The 26,238-nt window shown below is 41.5% G+C and overlaps 1 protein-coding gene across 1 annotated transcript in view; it reads right to left on the reverse strand.

Annotated features, from left to right (window-relative positions):
* Positions 1-4,330: 4,330 nt before the first annotated feature.
* The window catches only part of adat1 (adenosine deaminase tRNA specific 1), a 28,283-nt gene continuing 6,375 nt past the window's right edge, over positions 4,331-26,238 (reverse strand). Inside the window, exons 5-9 of the mRNA XM_073831689.1 lie at positions 25,538-26,084; positions 16,755-16,900; positions 13,534-13,633; positions 13,268-13,354; positions 4,331-4,463 (exon numbers count right to left, since the gene is read on the reverse strand). Coding sequence (XP_073687790.1) covers positions 4,331-4,463; positions 13,268-13,354; positions 13,534-13,633; positions 16,755-16,900; positions 25,538-26,084 — 1,013 coding nt within the window. The remainder of the gene's footprint in view (positions 4,464-13,267; positions 13,355-13,533; positions 13,634-16,754; positions 16,901-25,537; positions 26,085-26,238) is intronic.

The raw sequence follows: 26,238 nt of genomic DNA on the forward strand, positions 1-26,238 counted from the left end.
TGAGTATGACTTTAGAGTCATTAGGTCCAAACTCCATGCACGTCGCGCTCACAGAGAGCGCGTGCAAATCCCCTATGCGCTTCACTGAAGCGAGAGCCAGCAGAAACACAGTCTTAAGAGACAGGTATTTCAAATCAATCGTCTGCAGAGGCTCGAATGGTCCACCTTTCATGGCCTCAAGTACCACAGAAAGGTCCCATACGGGGACTGTGGGAGGTCTGGGGGGATTCAGTCTTCTAGCTCCCCTCAGGAAGCGAATAACTAAATCGTTCCTTCCTATTGACTGACCTAGCGTTGTCCTCGAAAACGCTGTTATGGCCGCCACATAGACTTTGAGCGTGGACGGGGTTCTGCCCTTGTCCAGCAGCTCTTGTAGAAAGGAAAGCACCTCCATCACACCACAGTTAGTGGGTGACGAGCCGCGAGCTGCGCACCAGCCCGAAAACACTGACCATTTTGAGGAATAGAGCCGTCTCGTAGACGGGGCTCTAGCCTGCGTGATCGTGTTTAATACTCCTTTAGGGAGTTCATCATAAATTCGCTGGTGGCCCAGACATGAAGGGACCACAGCTCTGGGTGAGGATGCCAAATCGAGCCGCTGGCCTGAGAGAGAAGGACTCTCCTCACTGGTATCGGCCACGGGGCAGTGCTCGTCAGCTGCATCAGCGCTGGGAACCAGGGCTGGTTTTCCCAAAATGGCGCTACCAGCAGTATTGAACGTCCTTTTTCCCTGACCCTCTCTATCACCTGAGGAAGGAGAGAGACGGGGGAAACGCATAGAGATGACGGCGGGGCCATTCGTGGGCCAGCGCGTCTCTGCTTTTTGAGAAAAATTCCAGACAGTGAGCGTTGTTCAGAGACGTGAACAGGTCTACTTCCGCTCTGCCGAATTTTTTCCACAGTAGTTGTACTGTCTGTGGGTGTAGAGACCATTCGCCTGCTGGAACATTGTTCCTGGACAGTCTGTCTGGCCCTATGTTTAGAAGCCCCGGCACATGCGCTGCTTTCAGCGAGCGCAGGTTGCGCTGAGCCCATACCAGGAGGCGTTCTGCAAGTCTGTATAGGTTTTTGGACCTGAGACCGCCCTGGCGATTTATATAGGAAACCACTGACATGTTGTCCGAGCGGACTAGTACATGGTTTCCTTTTATTTGGGGACAGAAGCGCGTCAGCGCGTTCTGTACTGCCAGCATTTCGAGGCAGTTGATATGCAGGAGCTTTTCCCGTTCTGACCACTGGCCAAAAGATGGTCCGCCCTCGAGCAGAGCCCCCCATACCGAGGTGGACGCGTCCGTAGACACCACTTTTATTCTCGAGGAAGTCCCCAGGCTTACACCTGACTGGAACCAGTCGACTACTTTCCACGGTTTCAGGGCTGTGACACATTTCTGATTGACCGTGAGACGAAGCCGACCGGACGCCCACGCTTGACGCGGGACGCGTGCTTTCAACCAGAACTGCAGTGGGCGCATGCAGAGCAGACCCAGCTGGAGAACTGATGATGCTGAGGCCAATGAGACCCAGCATTTTCTGAATTTTTTTTTGAGCGGGACAGACGCGCCGCAGCAGAACGAGCCCGCTGTGCGCAGAATGTCTGCTGCGCGCAGTGGTGATAGCTGCGCTATCATTGACAGCGAGTCCTAATTATGCTATATGACTGGGATTTTTACTGGAATGCAGTTTAAAGGTTGAATTTAAAATATTTAATTTTATTTAGTCTAATTAATAACTAAACTATAAATATGGTGTTTTATTGAAGAGTGAATTATTCACGTTTCATTTGTAAACAATTTCATCGTCACACACTTGCATAAATACAATTATAAAGTCCAAACTTTATCTGCATAAATATTTTGATTTGAATTTAGAAATTATGATATTATTATAGAAATTAATACATTATTAAATGATTATATTAACAACAGGGGATGCTGTCTATGTGAATGCTGTCTGTACCCGATGTAGACAGCATTCGAAAGAAGTTTATCATTAATAAATATTACCTAAATTATATCAAATAAAATAGGCCTATAAGACATTTTTATCCATCCTTCTATTCACTGATCGTCTTTTTTTAGAATTATTATTATTATTATTATTATTATTATTATTATTATTATTAGCCTATTATTATTGGTCATATTTTTATTTTCGTTTATATTCGTTTCCCCCTTCATTTCAATCTCTTTACTTAACGTTCTAAATGCTCGACATGCTATATGACTGTGATTTTTACTGGAATGCAGTTTAAAGGTTGAATTTAACATATTTGATTTTGTTGATTCACTGAGAAATTAATCATTTACGTAGTTTGTTTGTAAATTTGTAAACGAAAACATGCTTATTTATCGTCACACGGGCATGAATACTAATAAATATATAATATATACATAAATAATATTAATAATATGGAAAAAAGACAATCAGTTAATAGAAGGATGGATAAAAATGTCTATTGTTAAATGTCTATTAAATGGCCTAATTTTATTTGATGTAGGCTACTGTGACAGTGACAATAAAGTGATTTACAAATGAAACTACATGAATAATTCACTCGTCAATGAAATACTATATTTATATAGACTATAGTCTATTAATTAGACGAAATAAAATAGAATATATGTGAAATTCAACCTTTAAACTAGCCTGGCGAGCCAGACTTACATCAAGATGTTTAGTCTGGAAACTCTCCATAGACGCGGCTTACTCCGAGGGGCGGGATAAACGGTTGTCTCTCAAAATCCCTATGCACGCAATAGGATAGCGCTTCAACCAATCAGAGCAACGAAGAAGGTGACGTAGTAATTGGTATATTAAGCTTTTTCCGTATCCAGTCGGCAAAACTCCAAACACATCTTCCTTTTTTAAAAATGACTTAAGTGCCGTTCTTTGCTCGTTTCTTAAAGAAAAACTTAACTCCAAGTCCTCCAGAGTCGCGGCCAAAGCCGATTCGAAAGACCGCTGTTCGACAGCTGCAGCCGCCATTCTTTGTTTTTCAAGTGGCAGCCGTCGCAACTCTGTCGTCATATGTTAAGCCCGCCCCGCCTACTCTATACGCGTTGTGATTGGCCTGACCCAATTTGGGTTTTTGCAGCTAGAAGGTCTATTGAGAGTGTCTAGACCCACCTGGCTGCAAAATAATTTTTGCTGCCGCTAGGGTGCGTCTAGATTTCTAGGCTACCTTTAAACTGCATTCCAGTATAAATCCCAGTCATATAGCATAATTAAAACTTTACTGGCATGTCGATCATTTACAGTATCATTTACATTTAAAGATCGAAATGAAGGAAAAAATAACGAATATAAACGAATGATACAAATATTAGAAAAAAGAGGGTTTGTTAATGGACTTACAAGACTGTGTGGGATGCATGAAATGTTTATTGTAGGCTTATTTTATTTGATGTACTTCATGTAATATTTATTCATGGTTAACTTATTTTGAATGCTGTCTACATCGCGCACAGACTCGCGTAGACAGCATGGCATATTGTTAATATAATCATTTAATATCGTATTAATTTCTATAATAACTAATAACCCATAAACCCAGGACATAAACCCTTTTTATAGGTTGTAATGACACTTTTCTACGGTTATTCGCATGGTTAAAAGTTTTATTTTAAATTTCATGCAACATTATAAGCTTTTAAAGCTATATCAACGTGACTGACTTCCGGAATAGAGTAGGTAACCAATGGCGTTTGAGATTAAAATTAAACCAGCAAGTCCCGCCCCACAACTGACAAAAATAAAAGTGTTCGCGCGAGCAGGTGAGAGAAGATCGAGCGCGCGCGAGGGCTTGTATTGCGCGCAGGTTTGAAATGAGCTCGCGGTTTCCGTTTCCCCGCGCGTAGATCTGTTTTCCTCTCGCGTATGTGATTTACTGCGCGCGACAGCATCAGTGGTGCGCTCGTTTATTAATGGCATTGATTTGCCGTCATAGAATCTTCCCCTCAAACAAGGTTGATCATGAGATATTTGAAAAACATCGCTGTTTGGCATCAATGATGTCAGTGAGATTTGAGAGCGACAGCAGTAAAAAATCTTCAATTTCAGCTCAAATGTTTCTCACACGCAGACACAGCTCCTGTATAGTCATATGGCCATTTTTGGTTTCTAGCCCCTGGTCAATATATGCTTTTGCTGTATGGAAAAGAACAGCCTGCCAACAGAGAATAAAAGACTAAGTAAATTGTCCAAACCCTACAAAGCTGCTTTTACAGTTCTGTTTTTAAGTGGCACTTAGTATTTTACACATGCACTGGAGCCTTTACCACAAGATACTGCTTTTATTCATGTGATTCATTTGGGATACCGATCCGGTCCTTTAGGAAAACAGCAGCAGTTCTCGAGGGCCGCGGGGCCACAGCGGGAAGGCCTGCAGACGCAGCTGTGTCCAGGCCTGCTGATACGGCCCTGCAGCCTGCTTGTAGTCCCAGTACGTCTTCAAATCTTTTCCACTTTAGCAAGCGCAGAGAAGAAACAAACACGTCGATCAGACACAACAGATACACAAACAACACCTGCACACTGTAGGGAGCATGCGAGAGAGGTCAGGGGTCAACGTGGCCTTAAGGACAGGCATGCATGGCGTCACGTTTCTGCCTCAAACACACAACCTAAGGCGAGAAACATACTGTACTCTACAGCATTTAGACTGGAAACTATGCTACAACTTTAAACAAGGGATTTTCAAACCTGTCCTGCACATTTCGTATGTCTTCCTTATTAGAGACACCCAATTCAGGTCTTGTAGTCTCTACTAATGAGCTGTTGATTTGAATCAGGTGTGTTTGATGAGGGAGACATGCCTCCAGGACAAGTGTCAAACATAGAATTAATTTAATCAGAGCCATATTTTTTGACTATTCTTTTGTTTGGCTTTCTTGCTCTGCAGTACTCTAACTTGCTTTGCGAGATTCTCTTCAAACATTTGCTCCACCCGAAAGAAAGGGCCCTTCCCAATATAAACACCTATTACTCTACACTGTAAAAAGTTTTCACCAGATTCAACTTAAAAACCTAAGTTCAGCAGTTGCCTTAAGTTTTTAAGTTAAATCAGTTTAAAACTACAAGTCATTTGAACTTAATACAATAAAAATTAGTTGATATAACTTGTAAATTTAAATGGCTTAAGTTGATTTAACTTAACTTAAGCCAGGGCTCTGAACCGGTTCAAGGAACGAAAACGAAAAACGAAAACAAATGACACTGAACAGGAACAAAAACTAAAACAAAATCAATTTTAATCGTTCTGAACAGAAACGGAAACAGAAATTCCAAATTAACCGGTTAATAACGGTATTTTTATCGTTCTCTTTATTATATCAATTTGGCAGACCAAAAACATGAATTCAAATTGTGTGCAAATGCGACGGTGATGCATACAACGTGAAATGCCCGCCAAGCAGACGTCATAAGCAGAGCCCTTTCTGATGCGACGAGCTTAAGGTTACCAAGCACCTGGCTGTTTCATGTGCAAAGGTATGTTTAGGTTTAAGTTATTGTAGCCTAATTAAAACTTACATAATTCCGCAATAATGCAAGAAAGTGTTGAGCGTGCATTTTCATGCCTCAAGTACATTCTTTCCGCTCTGAGGTCGTCAATGAATGCACAGGTCCTAGAGGACATTCTCTTTGTACGATTAAACAAAAAAGTATGGACTTTAAATAGGCCATAGAATGACTGCATTTTTTTTTATATATATAAATTATTAATTTTGCTGAAGCCTATCCAGTCCTAGAGGACATTCTCTTTGTATGTTTAAACCCACAGTATATGGACTTTAAGTAGGCTATAGATTGACTTTTTTTTTTATAAAATATTTTGCTGAAGCCCATCCAGTTTTTCCAGTAGCCTATTTGGTATATTATAATTTAAGTTGTTGATCTGTTGTGTTAAATGTAAAAAAAAAAAAAAAAAAATCTGTTGTTGTTTTATAATGTTACAATGCATTACGTTTTCTTTTACTTTTATGCCTTAAATTTAAAATCATAACTATCTGGAGTTCTGTTTTGTTTGAGTGAAAATAGCCTATAATAGGCTATTATGCATATTAGGTAAGGAATAAGTCAACAGGTTTTTATCGCAGATTAAGCCGTGTGGTCAGGATGTTAAGCGGATGGTCTTGAAGGGGCTTATTTCGCTATAGTATTATCAAACAAGAAAATTGTTTTTAAAGGTCCCATATTGTCAAAATCGAAATTTCCTGGCTTTTTTCATGATAACTGAGGTCTAGGGGCTATGTAACTACCATACGAGTTTCAAAACAGTCAATCCACAGTAAACTGCACACAGCCTGAAAAAGTAAAAGTTAAAGTAGCTGTTCATTTTCACGAGCCGCTGTGACTTCCGTAACGATGTGACGTCCGATCTACTCAGTCACCGCCTTCAGTCACCACCCCGAGCACCAACCACCGTCCCACCCTCCTTTTGTCAAACCCAGACTATATCGTGTCCATAACAACGATACATGACCGTAGTTACCTGTGGTTGGCCTGGCTGTGCGTCACTCAGAAAACAACAGGCCAATCAGAAGAGAGGCTCATGAATATTAATTAGATGGGCCAAAATCTACCTGTTTTTGACAGAGCTCCTAAAAAAGGAGCTGTAAAAATATATTGAGAAGGATTTTGGTACTTATACCGCAAATATATATTCTTAAGGACATCAACAACTAAAATAAACCTCCAGAAATGTGTACAATATGGGACCTTTAATAAATTATAAGCACCTTTGTAACGAGTTTCCAGGTGAACTTGTTTACTCGTATGTGACGATAAATATTTACAAATGAAACTATGTGCATGATTCATTCCTCAGTGAAACACTATAGTATTTATGTAAGCAAAAAAAAAAAAGTTAAATTCAACCGCCTTCCAGTAAAAATCCCAGTCATATAGCATATGTTGAGCATTTACAGAAACATTTACATGTAGAACGTTAAGTAAAGAGATCGAAATTAAGAGAAAGAAAATGAATATAAACTAAAATAAAAATATAACCAATAATAATAGGCTAATAATAATAATAATAATAATAATACAACAAATACGGAAAAAAGACGATCAGTTATTAGATTTACACAACTGTGATGTACTTTATGTAATATTTATTAATGATAAAATTCTTTCGAATGCTGTCTACATCGCACATGGACCGCATTCACAAAGACAGCATCGCCTATTGTTAATATAATCATTTAATAATGTATACGTTTCTGTAATAATTTAATAATTTCTTAATTTAAAATATTAATAAATCCATCTCTGATAAGGTCATGCAGGTTTGTTTATTCATTAAACTAGCCACGATAAAATTAAGTCAACCCATAAAAGGGCTTCCCAGCCAAGGAAGAACTAACGCAAACGATCAGTTATTTTCTTTAAAAATGTGCAATTTCTATACTTTTTAACCTCAAATACTCGTCTTGTCTACCTCTGCGTGTACTCTGTGTACTCCGGTTCAAGAGAGTTAGGGTGCTCAAGACAGTTAGGGTTGCCAGTTTCTCAGAGAATACACTGCAAAAAATGCTTTTCTTATCTAAATTTTTTTGATTTTTTTGTCTTGTTTCCAGCCAAAATATCTAAAAATTCTTAAATCATGAAGGATTTTCTAGACGAGTAAAAATGATTGTCTTGTTTTCAGAAAAAACATGCCAAAATTAAGTGTGTTTTTGCTTGAAACAAGCTAAATAATCTGCCAATGGGGTAAGAAAAATCATCTTGTTTTCCGTTTGAAATAAGATTATTTTTCTTACCCCATTGGAATATTATTTTGCTTGTTCTAAGCAAAAACTCACATAATTTTCAGATATTTTGGCTGGAAACAAGACAAAAAATCTAAGTAAGAAAAGCATTTTTGCAGTGTAGACTTTAAAATTCTCTTCTTTGTTTACAAATCTCTTCATAACCTTGCTCCGCTCTTCCGCTCTGAACTCCTTCATCCTTACACTCCATCTAGAAGCCTAATATCCTGCGATCAGGATCTGTTGGTAGTCCCACATGTACATAACATTACGTGAGTATTCACAAGCTGTTTTATTTACGGTATAAATGCTTGGAAATAATATTTAACGTTTTCAAGCCCATTCAGTATTTGTAGCACGCAAGTCTCAGCCTATAAATTCGGTAAATTTTATGACAAAATACAAACAATAAATGCTTTTACACTAATTAATTTGTAGTGAGATAACTATATTCGCCTCAGATCAAGCGGCATGTGAATCAATGTTATTTTTAATATTTTGTTAACGCCTGATAATTATGTCAATAAAGTTTTGACATATGCCTCGTCTTGTCTACCTCTGTGTGTACTCTGTGTACTCAAGACAGTTAGGGTGTGTCAAAAAACTCCCATCTTATTTTCTCCTCCGACTTCAAAATCGTCCTACATCGCTGCAGAAGTACTGACCAAGTGTTTACAAAGTGAACGTGCAAAGAAGATCAAACATCCTTTACAAAGAAAAAAGGTAAAACAGCAATGCATGACAATTTTGAAGTTGGAGAAGAAAATGAGTTGGGAGTTTTTTAATATACCCTAACTGTTCTGAACTGGAATACACAGAGTACAGGCAGAGCTAGACAATATGAGTGTTTCAGATTAAAAAGTTTAGAAATTGTAAATTTTTAATGAAAATAACCAATCATTTCACCAGATAAGACCGTTTTTCCTCGGCTGGGATCGTTTAGAGCCCTTTGAAGCTGCATTTAAACTGCATTTTGGAAGTTCAAACTTTGGGGCACCATAGAAGTCCACTACATGGAGAGATATCCTGAAATGTTTTCCTCAAAAAAACTATTTCTTTACATTTGAAGAAAAGAAGACATGAACATCTTGGATGACAAGGGGGTGAGTAAATTATCTGTAAATTTTTGTTCCTCTCCTTTAAGGCAAGTGCAGATTATTCACCTTAGAAAAAGCCTGTATATCACCCATTGCAGCGTTGTACACTTGACACATTTTAGAGCACAACAACGCACAAAACTGAGGTAGAAGTGTTTGCGTTTTGGGCCCTAATGCTGCAGGTCACATGGAAATGCAGCCATCAGTCACACAGTAAAGTCTTATTGTCTGAATAATACCGAAATCTAATAAGATTGTGAGAGCAGACACAGGCTGATAGATTCATTTGTGCACGGAGTGCATATCGAAGCCAGTGTTTTAGGGTCTCTGTGGATTGTTATTTGCTCTTGTGTGAGCCTGTCAGCGGTGTAACTAGAGCTGGACGCTGGGCAGGATCACCTCAAAGATACAAGAACACAAGAACAGAAAAACACTGTTCCCTCGGGTCACAAACTAACAAAGATCTACTGTTCAATAATCATGCTGCTTTACAAGAATTAAACATCTCGTTTGACATAATACAAATTTACAAAAACACTTTGACATTTTACACCGCGATTCAGCAGTTCAGTAGTCTGATTACCAAGACAGGGATTTATGTAAATATACCTATGACCAGTTTTCATGGGAAACTGCTCTATATTACCAGTCAAGAATCTAATTACACACATGCACTTGTTTTTTCCACACATATGTTCTCTAGAGCGGTTTGTGTGTTGACGTAATTGCTGTCATACTTTAGTGATCCACAGCTTTAAATTATAAAGTAGTACAACCACAAAGACAAGTGTATTGTCCATAAATGTCAGGTTGGGGAAATTAAATGGTACACATTCTATACTTTAAACCTGATTAATCATCCCTAACCTCACAGTGTGACAACATGCATTTCTTTAGGCCATTGGTGTTGAATGACTAAAAATGGCAAAAAGTCTAGTCGTATGCATTTATACGTTAGCACTTTATATAATACAGGTTGTTTCAAAACAGTGTTAATGCTGCAAAATTCAGCAGCTATGAAAGTAAATCAATTTCAGCTATTAGCAGCTCTACAGATGGCACCAGTCACATCTTTATTGAACTCAGTGGCGTAGCAAGTCAGCCCCGGGCCCATATGCAAAAAATTTTTATTATTACAGGCTTGATTTTTGATTTTTCTAAAGTACATAACATTACGTGAGTATTCACAAGCTGTTTTATTACGGTATAAATGCTTGGAAATACTATTTAACGTTTTCAAGCCCATTCATTATTTGTAGCACGCAAGTCTCAGCCTATAAATTCTGTCAATTTTATGATAAAATACTAACAATAAATGCTTTTACGCTCTTTAATTTGTAGTGAGATAACTATATTCGCCTCAGATCAAGCGGCATGTGAATCAATGATATTTTTAATATTTGCAGCACGAAATAAACATGAAAAAAATATTTGAATGCATGTTAAAAAAATGTATAAACACGATGTCTCATGAGTTTTTCAAAAATCGTCAATAAAACATCTTGTGAATAAGTCATAATAATAGTAACATAACATTTAGCCTACCTCAGAAAAGCCAACAAGCCTATAACTTTGCCAATGTTGTTTTATTTTTCTCATAAATCGTAAATCGTTTTTATTGCTGTTTTTCATGTTAAAGGTAAAGACAGGTTTGATGGCACAGGAGTTTTTTTTTTTTGGCGGAGTAGGCAGATTTTTCACATTAACTTAGGCAATATAACATGATTTTATTACATGAATTATTTCGTTTTAGTAAATTAAAGTAGGCATTTAAAGCATTCTATTTATGTCTGTGAGGCAAATATTCGCTGAGTTTCGGATCATTTTTGTGAATCGCTCCTCGAGACAGAGATGGCAGAAAGCGCAAGTTTTGTTTTCTTTAGCTATTTTACAAAAGCACAACGTTTTGTTGATATTGTGAGTGCACACAAATAAAAGTAGACCTTTTGCCATTCCGAATGATGTATTACTCTTACCTTTATGAGTAAAAATGATGGCGTATTTTAGGTTTCCACTGTTATTAAGAAAAATGTGTGCAATGTTCTGCAAAGCGCGCTTTAGCTTTCACTCTCCGCGCAAACGATTGGATATGCCAGTTAACTGAGTTGAAGCCTATGTTTTTATTGCTGTTTTTCATGTTAAATGTAAAGACAGGTTTGATGCCACAGAGTTTTTTTGGGGGCAGAATAGGTGGATTTTTTTTTTGTTTTAATTTATTTGAGAAAAAGGGGACAATACATATTAATGAACATTTTCACAAATGTAAATATGTCAGATTATAGCCTTAGGCTAATTTCCATCTGCAGACCCCCTGGCAGGTTGGTGTTACACACAAATTAATAAATACATACAGAGCCATATATACAAACTATATACAGAGAGACAAGGACAAAAACAGTGATCACATCATGTTAGAACAAACAATAACAACAAGAGTGAACAACAAAGGACAAAATAGAAAACCAAAAAGCATCGACTGTATTACACGCACCAATTTTGCACTGACCCATATTACACCATTCTATATTGCACTAACCCACATTACACTGACCCCTATTGAACAACCCATGTTATACTGTCTCTTATCGCACAACCCGTATTGCACTAATAATTGTATTCCTTTTTGTAATGCACTAACTTTGTTTTACGTCTTATATATAATGATTAACTAAACATGATCACATGTTTGTATGTCCCTCAGCCACAGTTTTAACTGACTCCTAAAGGTAGGAAGACTTGTGCTTTCCCTCACTGACAGTGGAATACTGTTCCAGAAGCTCACTCCCTGATATGACAGGACATTCTGTGAAAAGGCGGTCCGCCTAAATGCCAATTCACAATCACCTCTCATAGTGGCTCTAGTCACTCGAGACCCGGCAACACTGCTAGACTTTTGTTTAATAAAATCACTCAATGGTGGAGGCGCCAGACCATGTATAACCTTGTAGATTAGACAGGCTGATTTAAATAATTTGAAATTAGCAAAATTTAATAACTTATATTTATCTAAAATTTGACAATGGTGATATGACAAAGGTTTCTTATCTAATATTTTCAATGCTCTTTTGTAGCATACTTCGATTGGCCCAATAGCAGCATGACTCGTATAGGACCAACTTGTGATACAGTACTCAATATGAGCCAGTATCATAGAGTGCAGGAATGTAATCGCTGCTGTATCCGTTAATGATGTACGAATGTGTCTAAAATTCTGTATACTTTTTTAACGTGTTTTTTAAAGGATAATTTCGAGTCTATTAGCACTCCCAAATACTTAAATTCCTCAACATTAATTAATTCTTGTCCACCCATGCAAACTTTTACTCCGCTCACGGTTGTTTTAGGTTTACTAAAAAACATTGATACGGTCTTTTTAACATTAAGGCACAAGCATGAACCATTCAGCCATTTTTGTAAGTCATTTAAGGCTAATGAAAGCTGATGGGCTGCATCATCAGCACTTTTAGCTTGTGTAAAAATTACCATATCGTCTGCATATATAATCATGTCCACATTTTTACACACATTGGGCAAATTATTTACATACAGTGAAAATAGCAGGGGGCCTAAAACTGATCCCTGAGGGACACCTTGCGTATAGTGAAGATAGGGTGACTTACTATACTTTATTTGCACACATTGTTTTCTATCTGATAGATAAGGCTGTATCCATTTAACGGTTTGATTGCTAAAGTTAAATGTTGACAGTCTAGACAGGAGCATAAGGTGGTTCACAGTATCAAACGCACGTTTAAAGTCAACAAAAACAGCCGCAACATAACTGTTTTTATCTAAATAAGACTACACCTTCTCGACAAACACACAGACAGCCGTTTCACATTAATTTTCACATTAACTTACGCAATATAACATGATTTTATTACATGAATTCTTTCATAATAAAAGTAGACCTTTTGCATTTCCAAATGATGTATTACTCTGACTTTATGAGCAAAAATGATGGCGTATTTTAGGTTTCCACTGTTATTAAGAAAAAAAGTGTTTGTCCTGCAAAGCGCGCTTTAGCTTCCACTATCCGCACAAACAATTGGATATGCGTCTAACAGCGCCCATTTATCTAGGTTAAATGTTTAAATTAATATTGTGAAATGCATCAAGTGTTTTATGTCTATAGATTTTATTTTAGGCTCGGTGGGCCCCCAATCTGCCCGGGCCCATATGCACCTGCATACCCTGCATACCCAGACACTACACCTCTGACTGAACTGAATTGAATCAACACTTAAGTAATTTGAGCTGAATAATGAAAATGTTGCAATGTTAGTGCCATTATCTAGCTTAATTCAGTTCTCATCAGATAGTGTCAATACAAGGTAAGGAAACAGAATGGATTTTCAAAAGCAAGAATGTTTACTGGAGTCAAACTATTGTAGGTCTCCTCTTTTTTAAAGCACTCACCGGAGGGACTCTGGAAGCTGAGAGTCTTCAGTTGCAGCCACCAGTTTCAGAAACGAATGAAAGAGCTCCACTTTACTGATCAAAGATCTGCACATGGACAAATGTGAAACATCAAAAACACAAGCTCATTAGTTTGTTATTGTGGTGACACTGTCAGATTACAAAGCAACATTAACCATGATTCATTCTGAATGTATACAGCAGGCCTGTGTGAGTCACAAATATATTATTGTCAGAATGCAAATTATTTGTTATCAGGTGATCACCTTGCTTGCGAAGTGCCCAGAGCTTTTTTAGTCACTCCCTGTTTGTAACCGTTGGCAGTGACATCTAGAGGCTGCTGGGATACGGCACACCAGCTGATAGCTGTAAGGATATTCATATTACTGTTAGTTCAGGAAAACAAGAGAAAACATTAACAGAACAACTAAACAGGACTGTACTACACTCTTAAAAATAAAAGTGCTTTAAAAGGTTCCTCAAGCAATGCCATAGAAGAACCAGTTTTGGTTCCATTAAGAACCATTCAGTCAAAGGTTCTTTAAAGAACCATCTCTTTCTTACCTTTTTTATAATCTGAAGAACCTTCTTTTGCCACAAAGAACCTTTTGTGAAACAGAAAGGTTCTTCCGATGTTTAAAGTTCTTTATGGAACCAAAAAAGGTTCTTCTATGGCATCGTGAAGCACCTTTATTTTTAAGAGTGTATACAATATCTGCAAAGACAATAAATGAAACCGATTGTCAATTTGAATTATGCCAGCTCAAAGAAAGCCAATGACTATACTCTATGTGGTTCGATTCCTCAGTTAGGGGCACTTTTAACAGTATGTCACCTTGAAAAATGAACCTTCTGCTGAACCACTTGATATTTAGTACAAAAGTATTGATTTTTGATAAATGAATAATTTTTCACTTTCTTACAAAGCCTTAGGCAAGTTGTCTACAGAGTCAACAGATTGCTGCAGGCATGACGTATTTTTGTAGGCCAAAACCGTTTTTCCAATGGGTTTTTGCTTAAATGGCTAAAATAAGGTCTGTGTTTAACATAAGCTCAAGATATGTTCACATTTTACTCTACAAAATGAAAGAAATCAAGAATACACCTTTGTGATTTTTAAAAAAAGGTAGTTGTAATCATGCTTTTGCAAACGATCCTAACTCACTATCAAGCAGACCAATCTCATTGGGTTTCTGTTAAGGGATCCAGGGTAATGTTAACTTATGGGTTGGCCTATTAAAATACTACATCACTGCAGCAACTTTAAACTCATAATTTCAAACTTAATTTCAAACTTTAAAATACATTTTAAATTACATTTCTGACTCTTCCAAAAAAGTCAACCATATACAGTTGAAGTCAAATGTTTATGTACACCTTGCAGAATCTGCAAAATGTTAATTATTTTATCAAAATAAGGGATATCATACAAAATGCATGTTATTTTTTATTTAGTACTGACCTGATTAAGATATTTCACATAAAGGATGTTTACATATAATCCACATGAGAAAATAATAGTTGAATTTATAGAAAAGTTTACATTCACTTGATTCTTAATACTGTGTTGTTACCTGAATTATCCACAGCTTTATTTAGTGATATTTGTTCATAACAGGCTTGTGCACAATTCAGAATTTCAGAATTGGCCGCCATTCAATTCATGAGTTGGAAGGAAGTTGAATTTGAATTGGAGTTGGAATGACAGGAAGTGGAATTAAATTCATGGCAATTCAAAGACATTCCACACAGTCATACAACAGGAAAAAATGTGTTGAATCTCTCATACAATTACATTAATTTAGTAATTTAATAGCATAATTTCATTACACATAACTAGTCACTCCTCAACCCTGCATACATTTTGTTCCAACATATGGACAATGATCAACTTCTTGAATTAAATTACACCCTCAATGTTTGATTAGTTTTGTTAAAAAATTATTTTCATTTTCAAAGTAATCAAATAGCACAATGTAAAGTAGTTCAAACTAATATCATTTGTAGAATATGTAATGAAATCATATCTGACATTTATTTAAAAGCTTCATTGTTAAACACTTCATTTATGTATATGAATTTCTTTGAATTTGTATTGAATTGCAATTCTGCTTCTTTTAATTCAAATTCGAATTGTAATTCTAGATCCTGTTTTTGACATAAATTCAAATTCAATTCAAATTCAAGAACTGAATTGGAATTTAGGAGTCATTCTCAATTCAATTCTGAATTGTGCACAAGTCTGGTTCATAAGTGCCTTGTTCGTCCTGAACAGTTAAACTGCCTGCTGTTCTTCAGAAAAAAAATCCTTCAGGTCCCACAAATTCTTTGGTTTTCCAGCATTTTTGTGTATCTGAACCCTTTCCAACAATGACTGTATGATTTTGAGATCCATCTTTTCACACTGAGGACAACTGAGGGACTCATATGCAACTATTACAGAAGGATCAAACACTCACTGATGCTCCAGAAGGAAAAACCATGCACTAAGAGCCAGAGGGTGAAAACTTTTGAACAGAATAAAGATGTATACATTTTTCTTATTGTGCCTAAATATCTTTATTTATTTATTTAATACCTTCAGAAGCTACAAATGCTTAAATGTTTCCCAGAAGACAAAATAAGTCAAATTTACCCTGATCTTCAAACTCAGAAAGTTTTCACCCCTGGCTCTTAATGTATGTTTTTTTTCTTCTGGAGCATCAGTGAGTGTTTGAACCTTCTGTAATAGTTGCATATGAGTCCCTGGATCTCAAAATCATACAGTCATTGCTGGAAAGGGTTCAAATGCACAAAAATGCTGGAAAACCAAATAATTTGTGGGACCTGAAGGATTTTTCTGAAGAACAGCAGGCTGTTTAACTGTTCAGGACAAACAAGGGACTCATAAACAACTATCACTAAACAAAAAAAAACAGTTTTGGACTATTATTTTCTTATGTAGACTATATGTAAACATCTTTTATGTGAAATATCTTATTGAGGTCCGTACTAAATTAAAAATAACACATATTTTGTATGATCCCTCTTATTTTGCAGATTCTGCAAGGTATATGTAAACTTTTGACTTCAACTGTACACAGAGCAAAGCAACACAGCCCTAAGAACAATCCATGACACATCTGAATGGAACCTAACCAAACATCAGCTGCTAAAACAGATTACACCATTGCGTCAAAAGCAAAGACACATTGTAATGGAGACAAGACAGAGGAAACACATCAACTGTTCGATGTAGACAAGGTATTAGGACAAGGCTTTGGGATTGTGTACACTTTAGATTTAAGATTACTGTTTGGAAATCCCACATTGGTAGAACTCTCGTCTACAGCGGGTGTGTCTGTTGACGCAGACCTGCATCACTGCTTCTATTTGCTTTTGACGCAACATGACACTCGCCTGAAACTGACTCAAACACAAACTCATTTTGAGGAGTTACACAAGCACAGGAAAAAAATTCCACATGAATAAATTTCTGTGCGCTCACCTGCCCCACACGGAGATATTCTGCCCTGAGTGTGTGTGTGTTTGCACTCGGTGTGTGTGTGGTTGTGAGGAAATTCCAGACCGGACTGCAGAATCTCCAGATCGTGTACGGAGAAACCTGACGGCAAATCCTTCACTTCAGAACATCTGTGAGAGATGAAAAGTGAGTTTTATTTTAATGGAACAATTTAACATATAATTCATCAATTACAGGGCTGTTTTTATGTTCCAGACTTCCTCTTTACCTGTTTTCTTGTTTTTTTCCAGATTTTTTTCAACAAAAAAAATCAGCCCCTGAATTTTTCCTTCTACCTCAGCTTAATATATTGAGACATTAGTAAATTAATCATTCGTAAGCCCATTCCCCTGTGTAATGTGTGCATATGCAAAACTAATATACTATTGCTAAATAAACACCACAAAGAAAACATATATTAATACAAATTTAGCAACATCTAAGAAACAACAATTTTGTTCTCCGAAATTCAGAATCAGGGGCGGAGCCAGACGATGTAAACATTCGAGGCTTAGCCCAAACCTAGGGGGGTCCGGGGGCATGCTCCCCCGTGTCGATTTTTTCCCAATTACGTCAGCTAAATGCACTATTTTTCAGGCTGTTTGAGATAATAGAATGCCTAAAAATCTATACACTATCTGGGAAAATGATGATAGTTAGGGTACTCAGTAAAAAAACAAAAACAAAAAAAAAATTCACCCAGTAGAGCCTACAAGAGGAAATGAAACAAAGTTGAAGTTATTTTAAACAAGTAATAAAAACTCAGTGAGTGTTTTAGCGCAATTTTCTCACGTCATGGGATCACAACACTAAGAGATAGTAAATGTTTTCCTGGATTTTTTTTGTGCGTTCCCGAGATTAGACCTTCCTTAACATAATGCCGAAAACCTGAAGTCTCTAGGTGGTCTGGTTGAGGAGTAGATAGAAGTGCAAGATTGGTGCGCACAGACAGAACAGAAATCATGAGTTAACAATCGCAATTTTGTCCGGTGGAAAATTGCGCTAAAAACCTAAAAGATTCGGGGCTTTTGACAAAACATTCGGGGCTTAAGCCCAATTAGCCACCCCCCCGCTCCGCCCCTGTTCAGAATGTTGGTAAGAAAAACAAAAAGAACCCAGTTCCAGACCCTATGGAGCTTGAGCATGTGGAAAACATCTTGCGCTATGAAATGAATGGTTTATAAGGTTGTTTCTGGCTTTTGGGCAGAAACTCCTAATAAAAGTGGTCATTGGTGAGGTCAGCATAAAAAGAAAAGTGGAAAAAATAACAAAATCTGGACAAAGATCAAGCTGACATCAATCTGGAAAACCACAACATCTGAACTGCTGAACTGACAGCCTTCCAAAAAATACAGAGATCTCTGGTTAAGCATTTACATACAACCTGTATCCTGTATGTCTAGTGGACTGAAATTTGACCAAACACATGGCTATTACAGCACAAGTGTTATTAGAGCAGTGTGCAGGAAACTCTCATTTAAATTTGTATTTTAGATATGTATAATACATGTCCAAACCCAATATAGGCCTTTATATTTATTTTGTATCCATGCAAAGCCACATGTCCTATTCATCATGTTTATGTTTTTGTCTGCTTGACAGGATCATACGAAGTTGTGTATCTTGTATTAGAGCAGTTAAAATTAGGTGCTTTAAGTGCATTTCTCTCATACTGACCACTGGATGTTCAACATGGCATCTCATGGCAAACAACTCTCTGAGGATTTGAGGATTAGGATTGTTGGTCTCCACAAAGATGGCCAAGACTATTAGAGGTTCAGTAACACCCTGAAACCGAGTTACTCTACAGTGGTCAGGATCATACAGAGGCTTTCCAAGATGGGTTTCATTCAGAACAGGCCTCGCAAGGGTCGATCAACAAAGTTGAGCACTCGTTCTGTGCTTTAAAAACAGATGCATGAGTGCTGCCAGCATTGCTTTAAAGGTTGCAGAAGTAGAAGGTCAGCTTGTCAGTGCTCAGACCATACACCACACACTGCAACAAGTCGGTTTGCATAGGATCACAAGACAGCCCGCAAACAGTTTGCTGAAGACAACCAAGAGCATGAATTACTGGAACCATGTCCAATGGTCTGATGAGACTATAAGATAAACTTGTTTGGCTCAGATGGTGTCCAGCATGTGTGGCAATGCCCTGGTGAGGAGTACCAAGAAAATTGTGTCTTGTCTACAGTCCAGCATGGTGGTGGTGGCGTCATGGTCTGGGGCTGCATGAGTGCTGCTGGTTCTGGGGAGCTGCAGTTCATTGAGGGAAACATCGATTCCATTATGTACTATACATTCTGAAGAAGAACATGATGCCTTCCCTCCAGAAACTAGGCCGAACGACAGTTTTCCAACATGATAATGATCCCAAACACACCACCAAGATGACAACTGCCTTGCTGAGGAAGCTGAAGGTGAAGGTGATGGGGTGGCCAAGTATGCCTCCAGACCTGAACTCTATTAAGCACCTGTGGGGTATCCTGAAGCGGAAGGTGAAGCACCATGTGTCTAATGTCCAGCAGCTCTGTGATGAGTGGAAGAGGATCCCAGCAACAACCTGTGCAGCTCTGGTTAATTCTTTGCCCAGGATGATTAAGGCAGCGCAGATAACAACATACTGACACTTTGGACAAGTTCACTTAGGGTGTACTCACTTTTGTTGCCAGCTATTTTGACAATAATGGCTGTATCTTTCATTTCTATAGTATTGTCCCTTGAGAAGATATTCTAAAATGGTTGGTGAACTGTGAAGGGTGTACTCACTTTTGAGACATACTGTATATATACACACACACAAATACAATATATATAAATTAATGTACCTTGTAAATGTGTACTAGACATCAGTTATTTGTTCTCTGTAGCTCAGATCATCCTGAGCTATAAACTTAGTGAGGTTTCTGTAAATACCTGAATACCCTAGATTTGTTGTGTGCAATTACAAAAAGAGACAGCCTCTTTTAATAAACCACGAAAAATGAAAATAAAGACTGGTGGTTTTATGTCTCCCTCATAGGCCACACCCAGTTCAAGTCTCGAAGAATTGATGAGTTGATGTCACGTTCGAGAAGGAGGAGATCTGGGAACGTGAGCTGGCCTCGCCGCCAGAGGAACGTCAGCGGACGCCGCCGCCTGAGGAACGTGAGCTGACGCCGCCGCCTGAGGAACGTGAGCTGACGCCGCCGCCTGAGGAACGTGAGCTGGCCTTGCCGCCAGAGGACCGTCAGCGGACGCCGCCGCCAGAGGAACGTGAGCTGGCCTCGCCGCCAGAGGAACGTGAGCTGGCCTCGCCGCCAGAGGAACGTGAGCTGGCCTCGCCGACAGAGGACCGTCAGCGGACGCCGCCGCCAGAGGAACGTGAGCTGGCCTCGCCGACAGAGGACCGTCAGCGGACGCCGCCGCCAGAGGAACGTGAGCTGGCCTCGCCGCCAGAGGAACGTGAGCTGGCCTCGCCGCCTGAGGAACGTGAGCTGGCCTTGCCGCCAGAGGACCGTCAGCGGACGCCGCCGCCAGAGGAACGTGAGCTGGCCTCGCCGCCAGAGGAACGTGAGCTGGCCTCGCCGACAGAGGAACATCAGCGGACACTGCCGCCAGAGGAACGCGAGCTGGACTCGCCGCCAGAGGAACCTCAGCGGTCACCGCCGCGTCCGGAACAGAGAGAGCGGTCACCGCCGCGTCCGGAACGGAGAGAGCGGCCACCGCCACGTCAGGAACGGAGAGAGCGGTCACCGCCGCGTCCGGAACGGAGAGAGCGGTCACCGCCGCGTCAGAAACAGAGAGAGCGGTCACCGCCGCGTCAGGAACAGAGAGAGCGGTCACCGCCGCGTCAGAAACAGAGAGAGCGGTCACCGCCACGTCCGGAACGGAGAGAGCGGTCACCGCCACGTCCGGAACGGAGATAGCGGTCGCCGCCGCATCAGGAACGGAGATAGCGGTCGCAGCCGCATCAGGAACGGAGATAGCGGTCGCCGCCGCATCCAAAACGGAGATAGCAGTCGCCGCCACTTGGGGAACAGAGATAGCGGTCGCCGCCGCATCAGGACAGAGATAGCGGTCGCCGCCGCATCAGGAACGGAGATAGCGGTCGCCGCCGCATCAGGAACGGAGATAGCGGTCGCCGCCGCATCAGGAACGGAGATAGCGGTCGCCGCCGCATCAGGAACGGAGATAGCGGTCGCTGCCGCGTCAGGAACAGAGATAGTGGTCGCCGCCGCATCCGGAACAGAGATAGCGGTCGCCGGCACTTCGGGAACAGAGATAGCGGTCGCTGCCGCGTCAGGAACAGAGAGAGCGGTCACCGCCACGTCAGGAACAGAGAGAGCGGTCACCGCCGCGTCCGGAACGGAGAGAGCGGTCACCGCCGCGTCAGGAACCGAGAGAGCGGTCACCGCCGCGTCAGAAACAGAGAGAGCGGTCACCGCCGCGTCAGGAACAGAGAGAGCGGTCACCGCCGCGTCAGAAACAGAGAGAGCGGTCACCGCCGCGTCCGGAACGGAGAGAGCGGTCACCGCCACGTCCGGAACGGAGAGAGCGGTCACCGCCACGTCCGGAACGGAGATAGCGGTCGCCGCCGCATCAGGAACGGAGATAGCGGTCGCAGCCGCATCAGGAACGGAGATAGCGGTCGCCGCCGCATCCAAAACGGAGATAGCAGTCGCCGCCACTTGGGGAACAGAGATAGCGGTCGCCGCCGCATCAGGACAGAGATAGCGGTCGCCGCCGCATCAGGAACGGAGATAGCGGTCGCCGCCGCATCAGGAACGGAGATAGCGGTCGCCGCCGCATCAGGAACGGAGATAGCGGTCGCCGCCGCATCAGGAACGGAGATAGCGGTCGCTGCCGCGTCAGGAACAGAGATAGTGGTCGCCGCCGCATCCGGAACAGAGATAGCGGTCGCCGGCACTTCGGGAACAGAGATAGCGGTCGCTGCCGCGTCAGGAACAGAGAGAGCGGTCACCGCCACGTCAGGAACAGAGAGAGCGGTCACCGGCACTTCGGGAACAGAGATAGCGGTCGCTGCCGCGTCCGGAACGGAGAGAGCGGTCACCGCCGCGTCAGAAACAGAGAGAGCGGTCACCGCCGCGTCAGGAACAGAGAGAGCGGTCACCGCCGCGTCAGAAACGGAGAGAGCGGTCACCGCCGCGTCAGGAACAGAGAGAGCGGTCACCGCCGCGTCAGAAACGGAGAGAGCGGTCACCGCCGCGTCAGGAACGGAGAGAGCGGTCACCGCCGCGTCAGAAATGGAGAGAGCGGTCACCGCCGCGTCAGGAACGGAGAGAGCGGTCACCGCCGCGTCAGAAACGGAGAGAGCGGTCACCGCCGCGTCAGGAACGGAGAGAGCGGTCACCGCCGCGTCAGAAACGGAGAGAGCGGTCACCGCCGCGTCAGAAACGGAGAGAGCGGTCACCGCCGCGTCAGAAACGGAGAGAGCGGTCACCGCCGCGTCAGGAACGGAGAGAGCGGTCACCGCCGCGTCAGAAACGGAGAGAGCGGTCACCGCCGCGTCAGAAACGGAGAGAGCGGTCACCGCCGCGTCAGGAACGGAGAGAGCGGTCACCGCCGCGTCAGAAACGGAGAGAGCGGTCACCGCCGCGTCAGAAACGGAGAGAGCGGTCACCGCCACGTCCGGAACGGAGATAGCGGTCACCGCCGCATCAGGAACGGAGATAGCGGTCGCAGCCGCATCAGGAACGGAGATAGCGGTCGCCGCTGCATCCAAAACAGAGATAGCAGTCGCCGCCACTTGGGGAACAGAGATAGCGGTCGCCGCCGCATCAGGACAGAGATAGCGGTCGCCGCCGCATCAGGAACGGAGATAGCGGTCGCCGCCGCATCAGGAACGGAGATAGCGGTCGCCGCCGCATCAGGAACGGAGATAGCGGTCGCCGCCGCATCAGGAACGGAGATAGCGGTCGCCGCCGCATCAGGAACGGAGATAGCGGTCGCCGCCGCATCAGGAACGGAGATAGCGGTCGCTGCCGCGTCAGGAACAGAGATAGTGGTCGCCGCCGCATCCGGAACAGAGATAGCGGTCGCCGGCACTTCGGGAACAGAGATATCGGTCGCTGCCGCGTCAGGAACAGAGATAGCGGTCGCCGCCGCATCAGGAACGGAGATAGCGGTCGCCGCCGCATCAGGAACGGAGATAGCGGTCGCCGCCGCATCAGGAACGGAGATAGCGGTCGCCGCCGCATCAGGAACGGAGATAGCGGTCGCCGCCGCATCAGGAACGGAGATAGCGGCTGATGCCGCCTCGAAGGACATCCCCGCCGTCTCGGGAACAGAACGGGGGGACGCCGCCTCCTTGAAAAAAAAATTCCTCCCCGCTGGACCCATTTGTGCTGGCTGCATTCTGTCACGTTCGAGAAGGAGGAGATCTGGGTCCAAATGCAGGGAAGGGAATTTTAATTAAACAATAAACAAATAAACAAACAAACAAACAAAAGGCCAACACGGCACAACACAAATTGAATATAATGCAAAATAAACAGAACTGAAAACACGGTCAAGAGCAGGATCCAGGAACACACAGACAGACTAGTTGACACACGAAGACAATGCAGCCAGAATGAGCAGTGAGACATGAGAGTTCTTATAGACCAGATAATAGTGAGCAGGTGTGAGTGTAGGGCTGCAACTAACGATTAATTTGATAATCGATTAGTTCGCCGATTAATTTTTCGATTAATCGATTAGTTGGCTTAAAATGTTCAATTATTTATTTATTTTTTAAATCACACTATTCTACATTCTGAATGCTATGAAAACACAGTGCTTAACAATTTACAACAATTCACCTGTCATAATAAAGAGAAAAGACAAATATCTGAAGAAAAACACACTAACAAGCATAAAATACAGTGTTTCTGCAATTTATTCTGCCGTGGCGCCAGCAGCAGCAGCAGGGAGCGCAAGTGCCTTCAGCAGAGTTCCGCCTTCAAACACACGCAGTAATCTGAAGCTGGCCGCAAAGCCCTAGCTAAAGTAATTACCATGAATGTGGCGCGGAAAAAGTAAGGAGGTATTGAATTACTTATTAATAAACTAGTATTTTCTGAGTCAGTGTCGCAAAGATGAAGTTGGCGATCCATCTGCTCAGGACGCGCTTTTAAAGCCTAAATGCATCTTTATGGATTAGGCCTATAGCTAATAAAAGAGTTTTGTTTTCGATTTGTATTATTTCGTTTTATAGTAGTGAAGTAATAATTTAAAGTAAATTTATTTCTTTTACATTTATGAGCAAAAATGAAGTTTCACATAGCGCTTGCATCTCCATGTCCTGCAAAGCTTTCACTCTCCGCCCAAACGATTGGATATGCGCCTATTTGTACACATTTATTTAGGTTAAACGATTAAACTAATATTGTGATATGCTTTAAGATTTTTTTTTTTGTTTTAATATCTAAGGATTTTAATTTAAATCTTGTTGATTTTAAAAGGCTAAATTGATCTGGCTGCCGCTGGCCGCTTCGTTACTTTAAAAAACAAAAACTTGCATTTCACAAATAAAACGTGTTTCAAATATATTTCTAAATTAACTTTATAAACTTAAGAAACAAAAATAAATGTAATTACTTTGCTATTTAAAACAGCAGCTGTGCAATGGGGAAGAGATCGGCCAGTAATTCTGATGCGCTGTTGAGGTTGTTAGGAATTATTAATGTTTGTTTAATAGCCTATTTAACACTTATTTAGGCTACTTTCTTATTTAAATGTATTATTTCGTTGATTTATTTGAGCTTTTGTAGGCTACTTGTTCACCGACGGAATTGCTAAACACCCACGTTTGTTAATAATGTTTGTGCCTCATTTATTTATATATAAAACACCGCGCCACTGGCGGTGGTACAAATCTGCCACCGTCACAGCCTACCCTCCATAAATACACGCACTATATGTTGTATTTAAATCTAAATTTAACATTCAACGACAGATGTTTCAGCACAATGAATGTTTTTGCGCTGAGTATTAATTGTCTCCCTCTGTTCTGTGTTCCTGTCTGACGCTCATTCAGTAGCCTAAAGATTTAAACTTAACACAGACTGCCAGAATGGATTCTAGGCATAAATAGAAATGCTCGTGTGAATTTGTGACATTTACACATAAGGATATGACCGTAAACTGAAAGTTTTCATACTGAGGATGCAAACAGATCTCAAAGCGCCTCACAGGGCAAGCCATTACGCTATAAGCTTCAAGTTTAAAATAAGGAATTCTCATGTTTTGGGGAGATTGGATCACGTAACTCTCCTGCAGCATCTCAGTCTGTTTCCTCCACTATTCTCTAGATGCATTGTTTCTGTAGAAATGCGTCATTTAGTGCCGTAATCTGACGTGATCCTCTGAAGTGACGTGCACTGTGGGCGGACCCGACTAATCGATAATGAGAATCGTCGTCGACAAATTTCATTATCGATAATAATCGATTTTATCGATTAGTTGTTGCAGCCCTATGTGAGTGTAATCAGTGCTAATGACAAGACAGGAGTGAACAATCAGGGAAGTGCAGTGCAAGGGGAACAGCGACCTCAGGTGGCTGAGGGAAACCCCACAGCCCAGATCATGACAGTTGATGAGTTGAATCAGGTGTGCTAAATAAGAAAATATGCAGTGATTAAAGAGCTCGCAGGACAGGTTTGAAAAGTACTGTACTAAACTTGAGATGGACTAACCCAGGTGTGAAAATCAGCAAACACTTTTTACAAACCTACAAACTTTGTCCATTCTGCACGGTGTTTAATCAAAGTGATATATTGACTTACCGTGTTTTCAGTGCTCTCTGCATTGCCTGATGGCTGTACAAACACTTCCCAACCACCACAGCTTTGAAATAGACCGGCGCTTGCAGGTAATGAGACAGCAGGGCGCCCTGGAAGCCCAGAACGCCCCATCGGGCCAGTTTATCACTGCACGAGAGAGAAAGCGTGCGCTCCCCGCGTCCAGGCTTCACCCGCAAAGCCCCAAGGCTGTGATAGAGTAACCCAGGCTGGAGTGGGTCGGCTGGGCCATCGGGGACACACTTTGCCCCTGTGCGATGGAGGTCAGGCGTTTGGACTTTCTCTACTGGATGACGGTGCAGGACTTCATTTAATGGATTACTTTCTTTGTTTTCTTCAGTATCTCCTGATTTTCTGTGAGATGAATGGCTGTCACTTGTCTTTATTCTTTGACCCTGCTTGGTCTCTTCCAGATCACTCTCAGCGTGTCGTTTCAGGCCTCGTCTCTCTGATTCTTCACTCTGGATTGCTTTCACTGGCTCGCAGGGCTGCGCTTGACCGCCAGTCATAGGAAAGATGGAGGCATCACCACCTAAGGATTCATTAGCAAAGCACTTACTGACAAGACATAAATATATAAGCAATACCACACAAGCAAGACTGCTGTTGTTGTGTACTGTTGGACTGAATGTAAGTCTATTGGTCATTTAGGACTGCTACTAACTGTTAAAAAGTGCTGGGTTTTA

Source organism: Garra rufa, chromosome 25 (assembly GCF_049309525.1).
Source record: "Garra rufa chromosome 25, GarRuf1.0, whole genome shotgun sequence".
Classification (NCBI taxonomy): Eukaryota; Metazoa; Chordata; class Actinopteri; order Cypriniformes; family Cyprinidae; genus Garra; species Garra rufa.